At 43.6% G+C, this 18,083-nt stretch overlaps 1 protein-coding gene across 1 annotated transcript; it reads right to left on the bottom strand.

Moving 5' to 3' along the window:
* Nucleotides 1-2,036: 2,036 nt before the first annotated feature.
* On the bottom strand, nucleotides 2,037-10,070 carry jcadb (junctional cadherin 5 associated b). Its single transcript, XM_071906571.2, has 3 exons — nucleotides 9,745-10,070; nucleotides 3,250-7,148; nucleotides 2,037-2,071 (listed from the first exon to the last, which is right to left on the bottom strand). The coding sequence occupies exons 1-3, from the start codon at nucleotides 10,068-10,070 to the stop codon at nucleotides 2,037-2,039; spliced, it is 4,260 nt and encodes a 1,419-aa protein (XP_071762672.2).
* Nucleotides 10,071-18,083: the final 8,013 nt, after the last annotated feature.

Genomic DNA, 18,083 nt, shown 5'->3' with positions numbered 1-18,083 from the left:
AATGCATTGTATCCTTTTACTGGCAAGAAGTGTTACTGACAGCAGAGCAGTTTACACAAAATGAACACGCTGTAGAAAGAGAGAAAGACAGAAAGACAGAAAGGAAGGAGGGAAGGAAGGAAGGAAGGGAGGAAGGAGAGGGGAAGGAAGGAAGAGAGAAAGAAAATTTTGGCTGCATGGATAAAACGATGTATTTTCCCAATTTTATTTCTAAACATGTTGCTATGAACCAACAACAAAACAGTACATGATTTGGCTTGGAAGACATACAAAGACAAAAATAAGACACAGGCCATGTCTGACCACCAACATAGGAAATACAGCTGAGATGGATTGATGTATCAAATATCACAAGGAGCGTCCAACATCAACTCTTCTGTTAGCATTATGAAAAAGCACTATCAAATAGGAAATCATGGCACAATCAGAAATTTTCCATCAAGTCAAGACTCACTGTGATGAACCCTATCGCTCACTAAACCAAATCGTGTGATCAAGGCACACCGCAGGGCCATCCCTTCTTATATCACTCTTTTAGTTTTTAAAGCACTAGAAAAATTATGTATACTCTCAATATGATACTATACAGACATATGATACTTTCAGCTTGATATAAGTGTGGAGAAATAAAATTTCATGGTTAAATACAAAATATCTCTTAAAATATTTAAAATATACTTTATTTTGTACATTATGCAAACTGATTAACAATTCAATGATAACAAAAATAAATATTCCGTGAAATGCCGTCTCTTTTCGATACAGATGTATGAACATAGATATCTATCATGAAGTAAGCACCCACCCCGCGCCCATATACCCTGACACGATTCCATATCCCTGTAATATGATTTGAATGACACGTTCACATTAAAACTCCTGACAATGGTTCCTACAGGTAGCTCCACTACACCACTGAGCTGTTTGTACAACAATATTGCTCTATCTTTTTTTGTTCTATATCCATATAACCCTCTATTTTTTTTTGTTTGTTTTCAAATTTGCCGACCTCCACTTCAACTCAAACCGTGCCATTATTGCTTCCTGAAATTACCTGGAAATGGGAGCTATACATCGGATTGATCAGTGGACTAACCAGAGACTTAACCTGATCCAACCGAGACACACACATCTGGATGCAGAAGGCAACTCTCCCTCTCCCACGTAGAACCAATGTGTCGTAGAATACGTCATTGATCTATCATGTCATACGGTATAGAGTCACTCTTCATTGAAGAGCTCCATGGGTTTATGATTACAGTGTGTTGGAAAGCAATGAGACAGGGCACGATGTCATAAAATTAAAAAAAAAATAAAGAACAAGCTGATTGATCTGGTCTGAAAATCAAAACAGTTCTTGAGCCAGAGACAGTGATGTCCAGTTCGAAAACAGCTGTCGCCTCACCACGACAATCAAAAACGCAGTTAATTTTGGTGTAGTTTGAATGCAACAGAACAGCTTTGCGACAATAACTCTCCTATGTCTACGTTAAGTAAAACATAAGCGCTTACATTCATATCCTTAACAGCTCGCCCGTAAACAAACAGATTCGCTCGGTATGCGGAGAATGACTCGACTGTATTCACTATGGACATTTTTAGAAGTTCTAGTATGCACGACAGAATTGCATAATGTCTGCCAATGAGAAAAGCATAGGGAGGATAGAATAGAAAGGACAAGCCGCTACAAGAAGACTAACTAGTAGAAACCCTATAAGAGGATGGGTTTGGGGAATGGGGCGGGGGGCAGATGGGGTGGTGGGAAGCCGGTTTGGCGGGGTGGGGTGGGGGGATTGGGGTTGGGGGAGGGGGTCGTGGGGTGGAAGTTGCCCCCCAAGTTGACGGGGCACCTCCCTTTGGCAGTGGAACAGCACTCTTAGTAGTCAACGCGGCGCCGAGGGTGAGGGTGTACACAATGCTCTTGTCGGACAAGAAGGCCATTTCAGTGTCAGGATGAGATGAAGGCATTCTAGTAGGCAGCCAGGTCACAGTGTTGGAGCTAAAAACCTCAGATGGAGATGATGGACGCAGTCTTTCTACACTTTCTCCACTCGGCTGGGGTCATAGGGTTCTGGGACATAAAGAGGAAAAACATTCATTCAGAGAAAGCGGCTTCTAAATCTTTATCTATTACGGTAATAAATTAGCTCTACAAATAGAGGCTTGATGTACTCAAATCATAAGCCAAATAAAGGCAGATTGAGGTCCAAAAGGCTCAGAAAAAGCAGCTGGAACAGCCAGCTCTATCAAAAAATGATTGAATTGTGACAGCTGAATAAAGAATTCATTCATTTTTCAAGAGTGCTGCCCATTCTTTTTTATTTACTAGTCCTGTAAAACAAATATCAATGATATATTCAATGCATTTCGCTGAGGAGGGTGGAGGCTTGTTCTATCTTGGGCAATGACACCATCTTGTGGAGAAATCTTTAACAGCAAGGCCTACTGATAACAGTTTCTCTCAGTTTTGATGAGTTGTGAGTTATGAGCTTTCAAGATAAAGGAAAAATGCAATCCTATAAAGACAATTTTATGTATAGCTTTGCACTCGTAACTATATTAAACTACAACTTTTTTCAGAATTTTGAATGTTTAATACAAGATAAGTAAAGTGACTGTCCATAAAATATTGTTCCAGCCATTTCTGGCAATGCAATTTGATGTCTCCTTTGCAGAATAACAACCTAAAACTAAATTTTGGTGGAATTCCCCCATAGATACTATGAGAGAGTCAATCAATTTACTGTCATTTCATATCAATGTTTATAAATGTTGTGTTTTCCAAACCCAGCAATTAGTTCAAATTTGAGTTTTTGAGATTTGTCAGCATTTAAATGGCATTGTCACATTCACTCATAGTTTAATGTGCAGTCATAGTGAAGCATGCACAGTAAACTTGTGGATAGGGAAAAACAAATTCTTGGATGCAATAAACAATTATTTTAAATTATTGTATTCTCATTTTTTCTTTTTGACTGGGCAAATCTACTCAATCTTTGTGGTCCTTAAGACCAAGAACCACAAGGGAATAAGTCCTTTACTTTTAATGCTATCCTGGATCATTTTGAGTCAAGTCAAGTTCATTTATTTATATAGCACTTTATCACAAGCATGTCTCAAAGGACTTGAGATGCAGCTATTTTTTTTTTATGCTTTAAACATTGTCCTATAAACTAGACTAACACTGTTAACCAGTTTTCCCATGGGGATCATTAAAGTTTCATCCTGCGTTATTTTATCTTCTCTTACCTGAGACAGATGACGCCTCCTCATCTTGCAACACTGTCTCTTCAGAGACCTGCTGAGATTGGGTGACCTCTTGATCCTCCTCCTTTTCTCCCTGGGGAGCAGGAGGGGGCTCCTCTGCCTGCCCACCCTTGGCCTCCCCCTCTACCTCTGCCTCCCCATCCCCAGAGTCAGTACTCCTGAGGCTGAGGCGCCTTATACGAGACACAACGTCCACCTCTTTCATCCGTGCCAGGCGCTCAATTGCCACCCGGCTTGGCGAGGCAGCCAGCTTGTCCTGCAGGGCTTCTATGCGGTGGGAGGGGCCCCTGCTCCTCCTCTCCCCCTCCAAGCTAAGAGACAGCCTGCGGTCTGGGTTTGGGGGAACCGAAAGCGGCAGTCTATCTGGCGGAAACTCCGGTAACGCTGGGTGGTCTCGCCCCAGATGGGTCCGTAGAACAACTCTATGCTCTGGGACAGCAAATGGCTTCTTCTCTTGCTCCTGCTTATTGTCAGGCGTCGTACACTGGGAGTCTTGTCCCTCACACTCATCTTTCACTTCAGCTGTCTGTTTGTCTGCACTGCCTTCAGGTGTATCTCCTGTAATGGCTTCCCTATCTCCTGCTTCCACTTCCTTGGTTACTGGTTCACTAACACTCTGTTCCCCTGTGACTTGGGAGTCTGCAGGCACGTCAATCGCTAATATACTGGCTGCCCCATTCTCTGTAGAGTCATTCTCTGCTATGCTCTCGGCAGGCTTAATCGCACATAGATTGTTTAGGTCTTCTGCCTGAGCATTGTCTGTTTTCTCACCCCCTTCCACATTGTCCTCTGTCAATGAATGCTGCTGCCTCATTTCAGCACACAGGTCAGACCCTGACTGATTCAAACCAGACTCATTGGGCTCCTTCGTGTTTGTATCCTCGGCTGGGCTTTCCAACCCAGCACATTGTGGTGGACTGCCGTTCTGATTGGCCGAGCTGTCCGAGCTGTTCTCCTCGTGGAGTGGAGGCAATGGACCCTGTCTCATCTGATTCTCGAGCTCTCGTTTACAAATGGGGCACTCCTCCTCTGATTCAACACCGAGATCTTGAGGAGGCTCTGCGTCATTAGGTTTGGAATTGCCTGCGGACACTTTATTGACATCCGTTGAGTCTCTAGACTGACGCAAAGTCTGGCATATGTCCTCATAATCAGGAGGACTGGTAAGTGTGGAGGCGTCCTGCATGGGCTGCCTATCTGCCCAGGGCACCTCAGCTGCTGTGGTGTGCGTTGTTGGGCTAAAGTCACAAATTGGTGTCTCGATAGGCTCATCGGGCAGGTCTAGTTTGACTGTCCTGCCATCGCTGCTCCGCCTGCGTGAAAGATGCGAGACAACCCTGTATTCTCTGAAGCCCGTCTCCCGAGGTGGGACGGGGAGCTCCTCCCTAAGCTGCTTGCTGAAAGTTACCGACTTAGTTGCAGGTCTGGAGAAGGCGCTCTTAACCTCCCTGTACTCTGGGTCAACAGACCAGCTTACTGCACTGCGCCTAAGGCTGCTGGGCTTGTTGAGGGGTTCTGACGTCAATCGGATCTTGATACGCTCAGGGATTTGCACAGAACCATTGGGGACTTTATTGCTGGCAGTGCCTAGCTCCAAGATGTCTTTGTAGGCCTCGTTGAGGTCCTCGATGCACTTGTCAACGCTGGGCTGTTTGCTGCTCTGCTGCTGCTGATCCTGGAGTTCTTTGTTGATGGTCTCCAGCTCTTTGACAGCATCCCACGGTCGCTGGCTGGCCGGTTTCAGCAGGAACTGTCCAAATGCCTCCTGTCCACTGCTTGCTGCTGGTTTGGCCTCCTCCACATTTCCTGAGGGTGGTGCTGCTGGCGGCTGAGCTGTGCTCTTGTTCAGCTGGTTGGAGAAAGTGGCGGTCAGGGAGAAGGCGCTGTTGCTGGACAGTTTCAGGCTCTTCACCCCCTTTATAGGAAAAGTGAAGGCAGTATTCACCACACCGCTGCCGTCGGGGGGGACATCAGTGCCTTGGGGGACAGGGTCTTGTTGTGCTTCCTTGTTTTCAGGCCCTGGAGGGGCAGGTTTTCGGGCCTCTGGGCTAGTTTGTGTCTCCTGGTCTCGATACTGGTTTGCAGGCCAGGATCCCGACAATTTCAGCTCCTTGTAATGGTTTATCTTAGGGGGTCTACAGGGTAATTTTCTCACCACTTTGCTGCTCGCTCTGCTGCTTGTTTTGCTGCTCGCTATGCTACCGGTTAGTGCTTGCAGCTCAGCCTCAGCTGAAGATGTGCTTTGGAGACTTTGGTTTGTTAAGTGGCCAGTTTTGTTCTCACTAGGACTGTCCGCTCGGTCTGGTGGCTTCTCATTATTATTATTCTGGTCACGTGATGTCCCACTGAGCTGCGGAGTAACAGGGACAGACACCAAACAAAATATTGTCTCACTAAGTTTCTTTTTTAGATTCTTGGATTTGTCTTTCTCTGGTGGTTCAGGCTGCTCCACCTTTTTTACTTCTGTCACAGTTTCAGACACACCCTGGTCAGCCGGCTTGCATGGGGGAGGAGGTGGTTTACCCAGAATAGATGAAGGAAAAAACTGACTACGGCTTTGTTCAGGAGCTACACTGTCACTTCCTTTGTTTATTCCCCTGTTGCACCATCGATTACTGCTGTCGTTGTCATTGAGAGATGTTTTGCGGCCGTCGGTATTGAGAGCTAGCCCCTGTTGGGGGGGAAAGGCACTATCATGTGTAGATTGTCCTAAAACCTTAGCGCAGGGAATCTCTTTGTTGATGTTCCGGATCTTGTCCGAGTCAGTGAGAGAATTTCCGCCAGGCCCTCCTGAGATTTGTCTCACTCTTGGGTCTTCAATAGGTAAATAACGGGCATGACCCGGATGTTCTTCATATCCAGAATGTACCTGTTTCCGATAGGACGCAGCTCGATCTCCATAATGTTCCAGCCATGAACCTGCCTGTCTACAAAACCACCTTCCAGCGTCTGAGCTGGGAATCTGCAGAGTCTCCGCCCTCCATCTTAAGTTTGCCATTTCATTGCGGTTGATTGGAACTACTCTTGGGGGTGGGGCTCTTCTATAAGATGGGGGTGGGATGTAGCCAGGGGGCTCCATACCAAAGATGGCAGAGTGTTGTGCGAAATAGTCTTGTCTCAGATCCCCACCCCTTGGATAATAGATAGGCCTGTCTTTTTGTTTGGCACCCTGGTCTATAGCGAGCATTTCTGCGCTACCCCTAGTCTGCTGGTGAATCTCATATGATGGAGGCTTTAAAGGCCTGCTGAACCTGGGCTTTGGTAAAAGTGCAACATGGCTGCTTGGCCAGGCGTTCCTGCCCCACCGGTCCCTGCCACCGCTATAGATATACCTACTATAAGGCCCAGAGAAGACAGTGCTGCTCACTCTCTGTCTATCGGGTAAGCTTGGCCTGGATGGAAGTACATCTTTGCGTTCAATTCCATCAGGCGACAAAACTCTGGGGAGAGACTGGGACTTTGCTTTAGTTCTGGGGTGGAAAGAGCCCTCAGGAGTCCTCAGGCGGTGCTGATCCAGAGCCCACCTGTCCCCTTCCCCGTCAGACAGCTGCCTTCCCAGGCCCACAGCAGGCTTCCACTCCTCTGTGCCCAGGCTCTGGCACTTTCTCTCCCCGGTCACCCTAAGCTGACCAGGGCCCGCATCCGGGTCCCTCAGCCAGGAAATGTCCTCCCATAGCTGCTGCGCTTGCCTCTCTGCTCTGTGTTCTTCTGCTGCAATTAGGGCCTGCGGCCTCCATGCGCCAGCAGAGGCCCTCAGCTCCCTGCCATCAGCATAGTCCAGGAGGACGCTGAAGTCCTGGCCTCGCCTCCTCCAGTAGGAGACGTCCCTTTCTTCATGGCTCAGCGGCTCTGAATAAGTCAAACTAGGAACATCGTAGAACCTAGGAGGACAGAAAAGCTCAGTGTTACCAACAGAGTCATAAAGAGGGAGAATGAGGTGGACTCTAGAGCTATGTTAACTAGCCCTTGCAAACACTTTTTATTGTTTGTTTGAGTCTACTTTGTTGCCATCATCAGAAGGTTTACACAAACACAGGAGAGAATTTGAAAGTCAATTTCATACACTTTTATGTGATTGATAGCTCACTGGTACTCCATATAGGTTAAAACAAACACTGAGAATTATTTGCAAATACTATTTGATCCAGGTCTGGTAGACACAATAATGTATTCTCAATCATACTTTTTTTTTTTTTTAAATGAATCCATGTTTCTATTTTTAAATACAATCAAAAAGGTTTCAATACAAAAAGCTGGAGAGGTAATTAGTGAATGGATTTTGTGCAGATGTCCTGAATAGCCACACTGTATTTAGGGTATCTTGCGTGATAATCTTTAAGCTTGTAATATATTAAACAATCTGCAATTAACAGATTGTTTATGTAAGACTAAACATCTGAATCCTCAAAACAAAATAAAATGAATGAAAAAGTGAGTGAGCATTATCTCATTTTTCATATTCATCATCTCATATTAATCTCATATTTCTCTGATAATATAAAACCAGCAATGCCGTATTGAGGTTTGATGATATTAATATTGATAATTGTGACATTTTAGAAGTAGTATAAAGCCTGTGTTTTGGGTGTATAGAGGAATTAGTCTTTCCAACACAACCTAATAGAGGCGGGCCAGCACATATGAGACGGAAGTGCTTAAGTCAGCGGCTCCCAAGTCCCTTGAAGACACCATGAAATTGTGCGGCTACTGCAATATGATCTGCATATTAAATTGTGCTGACCTTATTCTGAAAGCTGGTCATCTGGACAGCGGCTGTGGCTCTTAAAGTCTAAGCAAAAATTGGCTTTGTTTACAAGTTTGACTTCCCATTAAGTAAACTGATGCAACAGAAGAACGAGTTCTTTCCAATGCCCTCTGTTTAATTTATGTCATAACTGAATTAGAAAGATCAATCTCTACATGAAGTCTTTTAAGAACTATAACCTAGCTATAAATTATAAACCATCTAGTCATCTTCAGTATATCAGAACAAAACATATTTCAGGAGGAATTTTCAAGACAAAATTAAAGCATTAGAAGCCTAGAGGATCTTGTTGATTGTCCTGCTAAAGCAGATATGTGATATCTAAAATATTGAAATAATTTGAAACTAACATCAGATGCCAACTGTGTGACGTGTGACTCCTGGCATGTTCATGCCAGTGGTTCCGCTGTAATGTCATGTAGCAGTGACACCTGGGGGTAATTTTAGTTTTGGTTCCACATTTGTCTCTGTTTAGGTCCAAGATAAAGCTAAAAATTATTTTCTTAGGATACTTAATCGTAATAGAAACATTAAGTCTAAACATCAGAGCTTCACGTCTTTGTGTTCAAGAGGGGAATTTTGTTAAATTACACTGTAATTTAAATGTTCTCATTTGCTCGAGTAGTGGTGGTAATTTTCTTGCAGTGGTGGAGCAGCACTGCTGAGTGAATCCAGAGGAAACATTGCGATGCCCCTGAATATCTCCAGGTCATCAGTCACATCCAGGCGTGTTTTAAATCTCCCTGATGACAGGCAGTGATGGATGCCATTGCAATGGAGTGAGGGGGCGTGGCTTTCAAATCCTGGTTAGAATTCATGAAATTATCATTTAGAAAATGCAACCTTCAGATCTTTCAAATAAGAAAAAAGAAATGAATTGTTTCTTTTTCTATTTTCTCAAGGCACGATTCATATTTATGAAACTGCCATCCAAGGTTGGTGATATGCAGTTAGCAGTCCCTTCCCTGACAGGAAAAACAGAAATAATAATAGAAATGAACAAAATATGCAGTCCAATTAAAATCAAAAATGAATCAATTACAATTAACCTTTCAAGTGATCCATTCATATCTGCACTGAACTGAGCTGAACTGAACTGGCAAAATCAGTGCGTTAGTCACTGGACTCATTCATTTAAGCAGCGAAGTCAATGGATCATCCTCAGCAGCATATGCTACTGTATGGCTGAGGGGAGCCGCGCTGTGCACACTTGCCCAGCAACATGCTTACATCACAGAGCACGTGCTGGGCGTGATTCAGTGTGCCAGTGTTTACAGTGGAGTGATTACGCGCCTGTCTTGAGGCATGTTCAGTCCTCCTCAGCTCGCTCGCTGTCTAGTGCTGCTGTTTACATCTGCCTGCCTGCCTGGTGGAGGCTGTAGAGACGATACTGCTGCAAGGGTGTGCTCCACAGAGAGACGAGCCACCTTTCGGTACAGGCATGTAAACAAGCCAAATGTGCGCAAAGGCACCTTTCATAATTCCTCATATCCCAGCATAAGATAAGGCAGTGGTGCTGCTGCAGCCACGGTGTTCTGCAGCTCTGGAAGGAGGGGAAAGGGAAGAGGAGGAAAAAAAAAAAACCCTGCGCAGTGCAGACTCGGCTTTGCATGCAATACCGAAGGGCCCCAGTGAGGGAGGGGTGGGGGGAGAGGAAAAAAAGGGAAGGTATGGGGTGTGGGGGATCGCAAAAGAGAGGGAAAAAAACTCACCCACTATCTGTGGCGAGAGAATCACCCAAGGGCTGAGCGTCACCTAGGTTACCGCTGCCGGCTTCTTTTCTCCTTTGGTTCCTTTCCCCGCTCTCGTTGTCTGTGGCGGGGTAGCCCTTCACCAGAGCCTGCCTGCTGCCGTAGATGCCGGTGATAGATGCCCCCCGGTCCGCCTCGTACCCGTTCAGCGTCCCGCGGCCGGCCCTGTTGTCCACGAGTTCGCGCTGGCAATCAGCGGGGCGCTTGTCATAAGGCGTGGCAGACGGAGGGCCGCTCTTGGGCAGTTTATATCCATGCGAAATCAGGAGGTCCTCCACGCTGTACATGGTGGTGTCTCTCTCGCTTCTGGGCAGGAGGGCAAAGGTGTGTGTGTTGCCTTATGCGCAGTGCTGCTGGTGGAGGCTGGAGCACGGTTGCTCAGCAGAGGCCATCACTGAAGGGAGCACAGGGGAGGGAACAGGTAACATTTGGACAGATTATTTCTTCATGCACTCTTAAAACGGGTGTGTCATTTTCAACACATCAGTGTGTCTGGTGTCAAAAAACACAGATTTGTGTTACTTTTCAAGATATCTTTATGTGTGTCTTAATGCTATGCTGAAAGCTCAAAAAGAGTGTTGTCCTAAATTGAACAAATGGATGTGTTGAAAAAAAATTTTAAGCGGTTTTAAAGGGAAACACCACAGAATTTAAGAATTCATAAATGATATTCCTATGGTCTAGGGCAGTCTGATTTATATTTGTGAATGTGAACAAATCCAGAAACCAGAAAAGTAAGATTTATGATATCAGCCATACCCTTGGGTGCTCCCTCATCTTTACCATCTTCCCAATTCATTGTCTAATATAGGAATTGTTAAATTGAGTGCTGTTCACTTGTATTAAACCTCTGCCTGCCTAATGCCTTTGTGGTCCTTTGTTTGGGATAAATACAGGGGAAAAGCGGTCGACCCCAACACAAGTAGGTTCTCAGAGGGTAGAAAGTTCATCAGTCAATATAATCACTCTTATTGTTCTCCAGGGACATTCAGAGCAGCGTCTGGGCAGATGCACTAAACCAGGCCTGTGCCAATTCAATCACATACTTCCAGTAGCTTCACTTTGCAAAGGAAGGACAAGAACAAGTGTGTTAGTTAACAGACACCATAGTGCCTTAAATGCTTCAACATTGATAACGTCAGAAGTAAAAACACTTTTACATACCTCACCAGCTCACTGGTCTGCATCAGATACTCTGAAGGTAATGTCTACCTATAGAGTTTGCACCATACTACTGCTCTTCTGGTCACTCACCACCATTCTTCTACAGCTACAACCATACTGTATGCCACACTAAACACCCATGGCTATTGAAAATTGAAATTGAATGTTCAGTATGTGGAGTCATATGCATTACTGACCATTATATATCATGACCTTTGTCCCTGTATCATCAGTCAGTATGTGCTGAGAAACTCTGTAAGTTGTCAGTATTTCTCTGTACCAATTCCACCATTGCACTTGGCAATTAAAATGATTCTGGTTCTGATTCTCAAAACCCAATTCAAAGTTAAAATCTAACTTGTACTGATCAAATTTCATCAGATGGCTGACTGCCACCCCTATCAACATTATTATTGATAACAAAACCTGAAATGAATACTAAAACTAGATGTGAAAAGAGACATTTTGGAAAAAATTGAATAAAAAACCAAAGCTAAAGATAATGGAAAAGCTGAAATTAAACTTAAACTAATAACCAAAACTAACCCAAATAAAAATAATCCGAATTCTTTCTAGTTTTAGTTACATTTTCATGTCATTTTTCCAACTCAACTCTTTCTACTTCTATAATGATATGTAATATGTGAGAGAAATGTGAATATGTCATATTTCATTTGATATCTCTGAAAAGATTTCTTGTGTCTTTACATGATGATTAGTGGAAGAACCATATTGTATTAATTTCCTTACTTATTTTTAGCACAACAAAGACTTTGCAAGCCAAAATCACTCCATTCCAGACCAGCAGATACTGTTCAACAACAAAGTGTCCAAACTACGCTTTATGTTTTCAGCACTTCTCTCTAACTGTGGTCACAATGTCATTTATCTTTAAAGCAGTTAAAGTTGTTTTACCGAGGCTGCCAATACTGTATTCTTGAAAAATAATGCAACAAGTAGCTAAAAACAGAGACATTTTGCAGTACGGCTACATGAACACAGACCTATAAAAATCAGTTTTGAATTCGATATCAAGAATTTATTCTGCAAAGTTCCTGTACTGTTTGTGTGTTGATGTGTGTGTGTGTGTGTCGGGATGTGCGTACGTGCATGCATGTTTAACCAGCCCAGCCTGTCTGATATATTAATTAGTGGCTATCACAGTCTGTCCTGCCTGGAGATGACAGTGGATGGCTTATAAAACAGTAATGCTGTGATCAAAGGCTTTGCACACATTAGCATTTTGGCTAATCAGGTTTGGACTTGAATAGTGGCTCACTATTCACTTTCCATTAGAAAGTTGTCACTTAAAGGACAAGTATGGTGTTGAATCAAAGATGCAGAGTAGACTTGCATACCGCTAGCCACATTCAGTTATGGTGACGTTTTTACAAAAAGTGATCAGGGCAAACAAACTATTTTAATTTGCTTTCCTTTTGTCAGTGAATCTGCAGCACTCCATCGATATTATTTTTCATGAATAGATCAGAGTGTAACAGGAAACAGGGGAGAAGAAGTGAGTGACAGAATTGAGAATTATTTGCATGTGATTGCATGGTGGATATATTGGACACTTGACCATAGAAACAGCTCAATATCTCATACAAAACATTATATAGACTGAAAAAACTATACATTATTAACTCCAAGTCTACCAGGCTGTTCTGGAAGTATCCCAAGACAATTTGTAGTACCTGTTGTCAATGCAGTGCATTGTGTTTGTATGTGTGTGTGTGTGTGTGTGTGTGTGTGTGTGTGTGAGTGTGTATGAGCAAAATATTACGCATTGGTTTAACATGGTTAGTTTACTGTTTGAACAACGCCAATGATCTTAATAACAAATCAGTCGGCCTATATGAGCCTTTACAAGACTTCCCTCTACCTTTTTATGTAATTGACACGCCTTGTTTTGCCTGAAAAGCTCCTAAATAGGAATTTGCAGCTCTTTTCTAGTTGGATCAATGCAGTAAATTAATTATTAATACATTATAATAACACAATATATAATTCTAACATAGTGTTTTTAGAACACTATGATTTTTCAGGTAAAATAATTCCAGATATTATTTTGCTGTGATGATAAGTATTGATGTGATACAAATTGGATTTTATGCAGCAGACCTACAGCACAATGTATCAATAAATTAACATGCAAATGCTTAACTGTTACATCAATAGAATATATTAATTGTAGCCTTATTACATAAACATGAAAACAGCGTTAAAAAAAAGTTGGACTAAACCACCAAATCTGTCAACAAATTCTGTCTTTGCCCCATTTTCATCAAAGAAGCAAAATATCTATTATAAATCAAACACTTCCATTAAATCTTCCATTAAAACTCCCTCCTCTTCTCTTGACCTTAAGGTGACCTTAACATTCATGGCTCCATAACTTTGTCCACTTTGCAGTTAGGAGTTTCCTCTGGTCCAGGAGATTATTTAATACCGTATGATTCACTGTAAACCTACAGATCAGCCTATAGCCTGAAGATAATTAATGCTATCCAGATGTATAAAGCTCAGCAGAAAATCTCCACATCACAGCCAGCCTGGGTGTAACTATCTTTTCAAGGACAACACATGTGAAAATGGATTAGCCAATCACGAATGTCACTGCAACTTCAAGGCTATAGACAAGGCTAGGAAGAGTTTAAGCTTCATCCAAAAATCAGCATCCTGAAATCAGAGCCTCTGCTGTACAAGTCCTCCAACTATTCATGGCTCTTCAAGTGGAGCAAATAGCTACTGTGGTAAATGCAGCAAAAATCAACTCAAGGGCTTCTTGAATTAGTCAAATCCAGAAGCAGGCGTGACAAGTCAAGAAAAGTAGCCTGGACTTTAAGTTTCATCAGAGGGAGCCGAACCAAACAGACAGTGCCTCTTATTCTGACAAGGTCATGACTGGAAATGATGGCAGGGGAACTTGGGCACATGAGCCTTTTTGCATAGCAACAACAGAACTGCCATTATTAATTACAACACAACTAGTTTTCTGCATGCACATTATAGACTCAATGCAGAATACAATGGAAAACTATCAATAACACCAATTGTTGTAAAAGTCGCTGTCGAGGTCATTCATAAGATAATAATTACTGCTGTTAAGAGCTGAGCCCAATTCTGCTTTTGGAAGCATGGATCAATTTTTATATGCAGTGTTCTCATTGATAACTTTCCAGTGCGACGCTACAAATACAATTTCAAGTTGTGGATTGAGTCTGAATTCACTTTAAACTTGCTTCTATTGACCTGCCCGCCCCCCCCCCCCCCTCCTCCTCCCCCCTCTCTGTGCTGAGGGAGGGAGGCCCCCAATGTACAGCCAGGCCTAGCAGTCTGCATGCACAGGTAGTGGCCACTGTAACACATCAGCACTAGCAGGCAGCACCACCCTAACTGCTAAGGGAGTGTACCTACGTCTTACCTAGTGACAGGGAAAACAGAGCGCCTCACATCAGGCTAATCATAAAAAAACTGCTTATCTCAACTAATTAAAAGCACAAGTTCAGCACGTTTATAATTAAAAGGACTTTGTGTTAACTAAGTCCATATAATTCTCTGAAAAACATCTTCCTCATCATCATTTCCCCTGGATGATAACACATTGTATGAATGAATAATGATGTGAAATAGATCCTATTATATCATAGCATATGGCTATCAATAATATATCATTGCTGTTAGAATAGCAGTGTATGCATGGATACAGTATGTGGTATGACCTACTATAGCCTTGCTATACTGCAGTGTTATATGGCACAGCCTACATAAAATTGACTGCTATGAAATGATTTTTCAAATCAGCTTTGCTCCCAATACCATCTTCCCTGCTTCGCCCAGTGCCGCAAGTCCAGCGCCTAGGAAAAAAAATCTCTATACCTGCACGCACTGTAAGTTGAAAATATAGTCAGCGGTCATGTTTTGACGAAAGCTGCTTGGCCAAATCATAACCCCGTTGCAATTTGACATCTTCCCCGAGAAATGCACGCATCACATCGGCGAACACGCATTGCCCGCCTCGCCACAAACAGCGGCGCGGCGTTGATCTGTCGAAGGGCGAACATTTTGAGGTGTGTGCAAGTTGAAGCGCGGTTAATGATAAGGTTTTGCAGATGCGTCTTCGCTGACTATGTGTGTTTACCAAGACCCGCTGCCCTGCGCTACCGTGGAGGCTACGTGAGGCAAAAAAAAAAAAAAAGAAAAAAAAAAAAAACAATCAACCCCTCCCTAGAAATAACCCGCTGTCGGCTGAGGGGGAAAAATCTTGCAGCAAGGATGCCATAACATTGCAAAACGGTTATAAGGGCGTAGTGACAGAGAGACGCATACCTGGGAAGATGCTTGGCGCGGCCGTCGCAGTTCCCCTGCGCCCAGCTTCAGCTGCTGAGACTGAGAGCACTGCACAGAGCCTGAGCCGAGCATGCCTATTGGTAGGCAGAGACGCGCTGGTTGCTGGCTGCCTGGACTGGGCTCTCCTCACCACAGCTGAGGCGGGGTGGGCTCCTCATATGAGCAGCTACAGAGAGGGATGTCGAAATGGTTTCTTCCAAACTGTTCCTCACAAGTTTGCTTTTTTTTCATAGCAACAGTCAGTTTTTTCATTGATTCTGGCCTACTGACTTGAATGATAACTGCATACATGTAGAGTGGTTAGGCCGCTCCCTCTCTCTCACACACACACACTCACATGCATGCGTGCACACACACATGCATGCACCCCACACATACAGTATATTAAACCTAACAGGACCCCATTTCTACAAGACAGGTCAGCCATCACTTCTGCTCAGATTCATAGCATTATTGAACCGAATTGTCAATATAAACTCTAGTTCTCAGTGATAAATTCTCTAGTTCTCCGTGATAAATTTCTATATAAGCAAGTCTTTGTCCCCACACAGCATTTCCCATACTGTTAACTTTCAGATGTACAGTACGGCAGCAAGCAGCACCGCGCCCTTGGTGATGTTGATGACTCGTCACTGTGTGTGTCCCCCCTCCCATCCAATGCCAAGACAGCTTGGCTAATTAAATGTGCTGGGCTCAGGCCTTCCTGTGCCAACTGTGACATGCTGCACTCTGAGGGATCCCTCCATCGCAGAGACGGAGCAACGCCGCGTCCCAAAGATCCACTAACTGCCGAAGAAGTGTTGTAGTCTATCCTCGATGGCCCCTGCGAAAAGAGAGTCAAGAGTTTGCCTTCATTGTTTAAACTTTACTTATCCAGGGAGAGGGTTTTACTGGGCATGCATGCTCTGATTTTCATGTTCACACCTGGGAGCGGCCCAGTACAGCCAGTCTCCTGCCTTGCTCAAGCATAGAGCATTACTCATTCATTTTCCCAGACAGTCCAGTGGGGCGAACCAACCACCGCCCGATTATAAGTCCACCTCTCTAACCTTTAGGCTACTGCCAAACCCACTTGTCACGAAGACAAAAACAGCTGGGTTAAGTGTGGATCTGTGTTTGTGTGCATGTGTGTGTTGTGTGTGTGTGTGTGTGTGTGTGTGTGCGTGAGGGTGTGGCTTTGTGTAATATCATATGTGAAGAAACGGAAGAATAGGATGATATCTTGTTGCTACAACTTGGAAGTGTGCACGCGTGTAACTCGTTGGAACAGCCACATCCAAAACCATTCTGACCATTTCAATTTCAAGAAAGGGGAATCAGCAGTATATGTAGCGCTGGTGCAATAGAGGAAAAAATCCCTAAATGTCAGAGGAAAAGATCCATGCAAGACCGCTATGCAAAAAACACCAGTTTATTGGTTAAGGTCTTGTACCGAAAGCTTAACCAATAAACTGTAAACGAACTGTAAGAGATACTGCTCGCTTTTCGCAAGTGGAGTTGATTGTATTAGTGTGAATATAAGTAATAATTTTGATTTTTATCATCTTGGACTGCTGGCATGGATGGATTCGCTGCCATGTTTGCTGCCTGTGTCGACAAACTTCCACAATTCATAAAGCCAAGTGGAAGATTTCAGAGTCACAAGTCCTACTTGTAAGTAGGACATTTGACGGGAACACTTTTTCCCAGTCGGCAGCTCTTATGGTAAATCCGATGTGACGTGAACATGGAATAAGTGAATAAGTAAGTAAGTAAATTATTGCTGAGTGAACAGTCACAGCCTTTGTTACGGTTAGAGAGAGCGTCCCTAAACACTAGAAAGGCCAAGCCGCCATCAACTGACGGCTGTTATGAATATTACAGCTGAAATGTCTTAGATTTCAAAAGGTCCCTCCATGGCTTTTCCTGGACCTGCTTTCTGCGCAAACCGGTGTTGTTAGATTTATTTACCCCCTTCAGCTGATAGTCTGGTTATCTTCTCTTAGACCCCGAAAATCCACTGGCCTTTCTAGTGTTAATTGGAAGGTCACAGATTCAGTTTCCAACAGTTAATGTGTTCCTTCTTCCTGGTTTCCTCTGCACTCTCACCCCTCTGGTAACATGCATTCATGTATGTTTGCCTCAGAAAGATGCCTTAAGGAATAAATTATTAATTACGGTGTGTGTGATACAGCAAGTGAAGTACTTTCGAAAAAAACAAAACCCTTCCATTCTACATTTTCCATATTAACACACTCCCAATGCTTCTAGGTGTTCATCTTGGCGTTTCCACCCCTTGAACACAGTAATCTGACTGGCCTTGTGTTGGACGTCTGGCCGTATTACCAGTGCTGCCAGCCAGGAGTACCAGCTGAACACAGACCAGTGTATCAGCTCTCCTGCTGCTGCCTGCCACACCGACAAGGCGCTGCCAGTGATAGCCATCTCTATGGTAACATAACATATGCCATTTGGTGGACGCTTTTATCCAGTGTGCCTTGGTGCATGTTTTTTTTTTTTTTAGAATGGGTGGTGGTGAACCCCTAACCCTGGCATAACCATAGAAAGGGTCATTATTGGTGATTAGTTGTAGAGTATTTTACCTGAGAGAGACGGAGCTTGCTGCCATGAATTACTGAAAAACTGCTGCTCAGTTAGCAATATACTACACTAATTGTCAACTTATTTTAAGGGATATCAAGTACTGTTTCACCCTGGCAGCGCTGTAGTACTCAAGTCCAGTCTTGAAAAAACATTTCTTGGTCTCAGCCTCTATTGAATGTTGACTTGACTTTTTCCTGCGCATC

The sequence above is a fragment of the Centroberyx gerrardi genome, chromosome 13 (assembly GCF_048128805.1).
Source record: "Centroberyx gerrardi isolate f3 chromosome 13, fCenGer3.hap1.cur.20231027, whole genome shotgun sequence".
In the NCBI taxonomy this organism is placed as follows: Eukaryota; Metazoa; Chordata; class Actinopteri; order Beryciformes; family Berycidae; genus Centroberyx; species Centroberyx gerrardi.
Note: the sequence above shows the minus strand (reverse complement) of the source record. Positions and strands in the feature narration are given on the sequence as shown.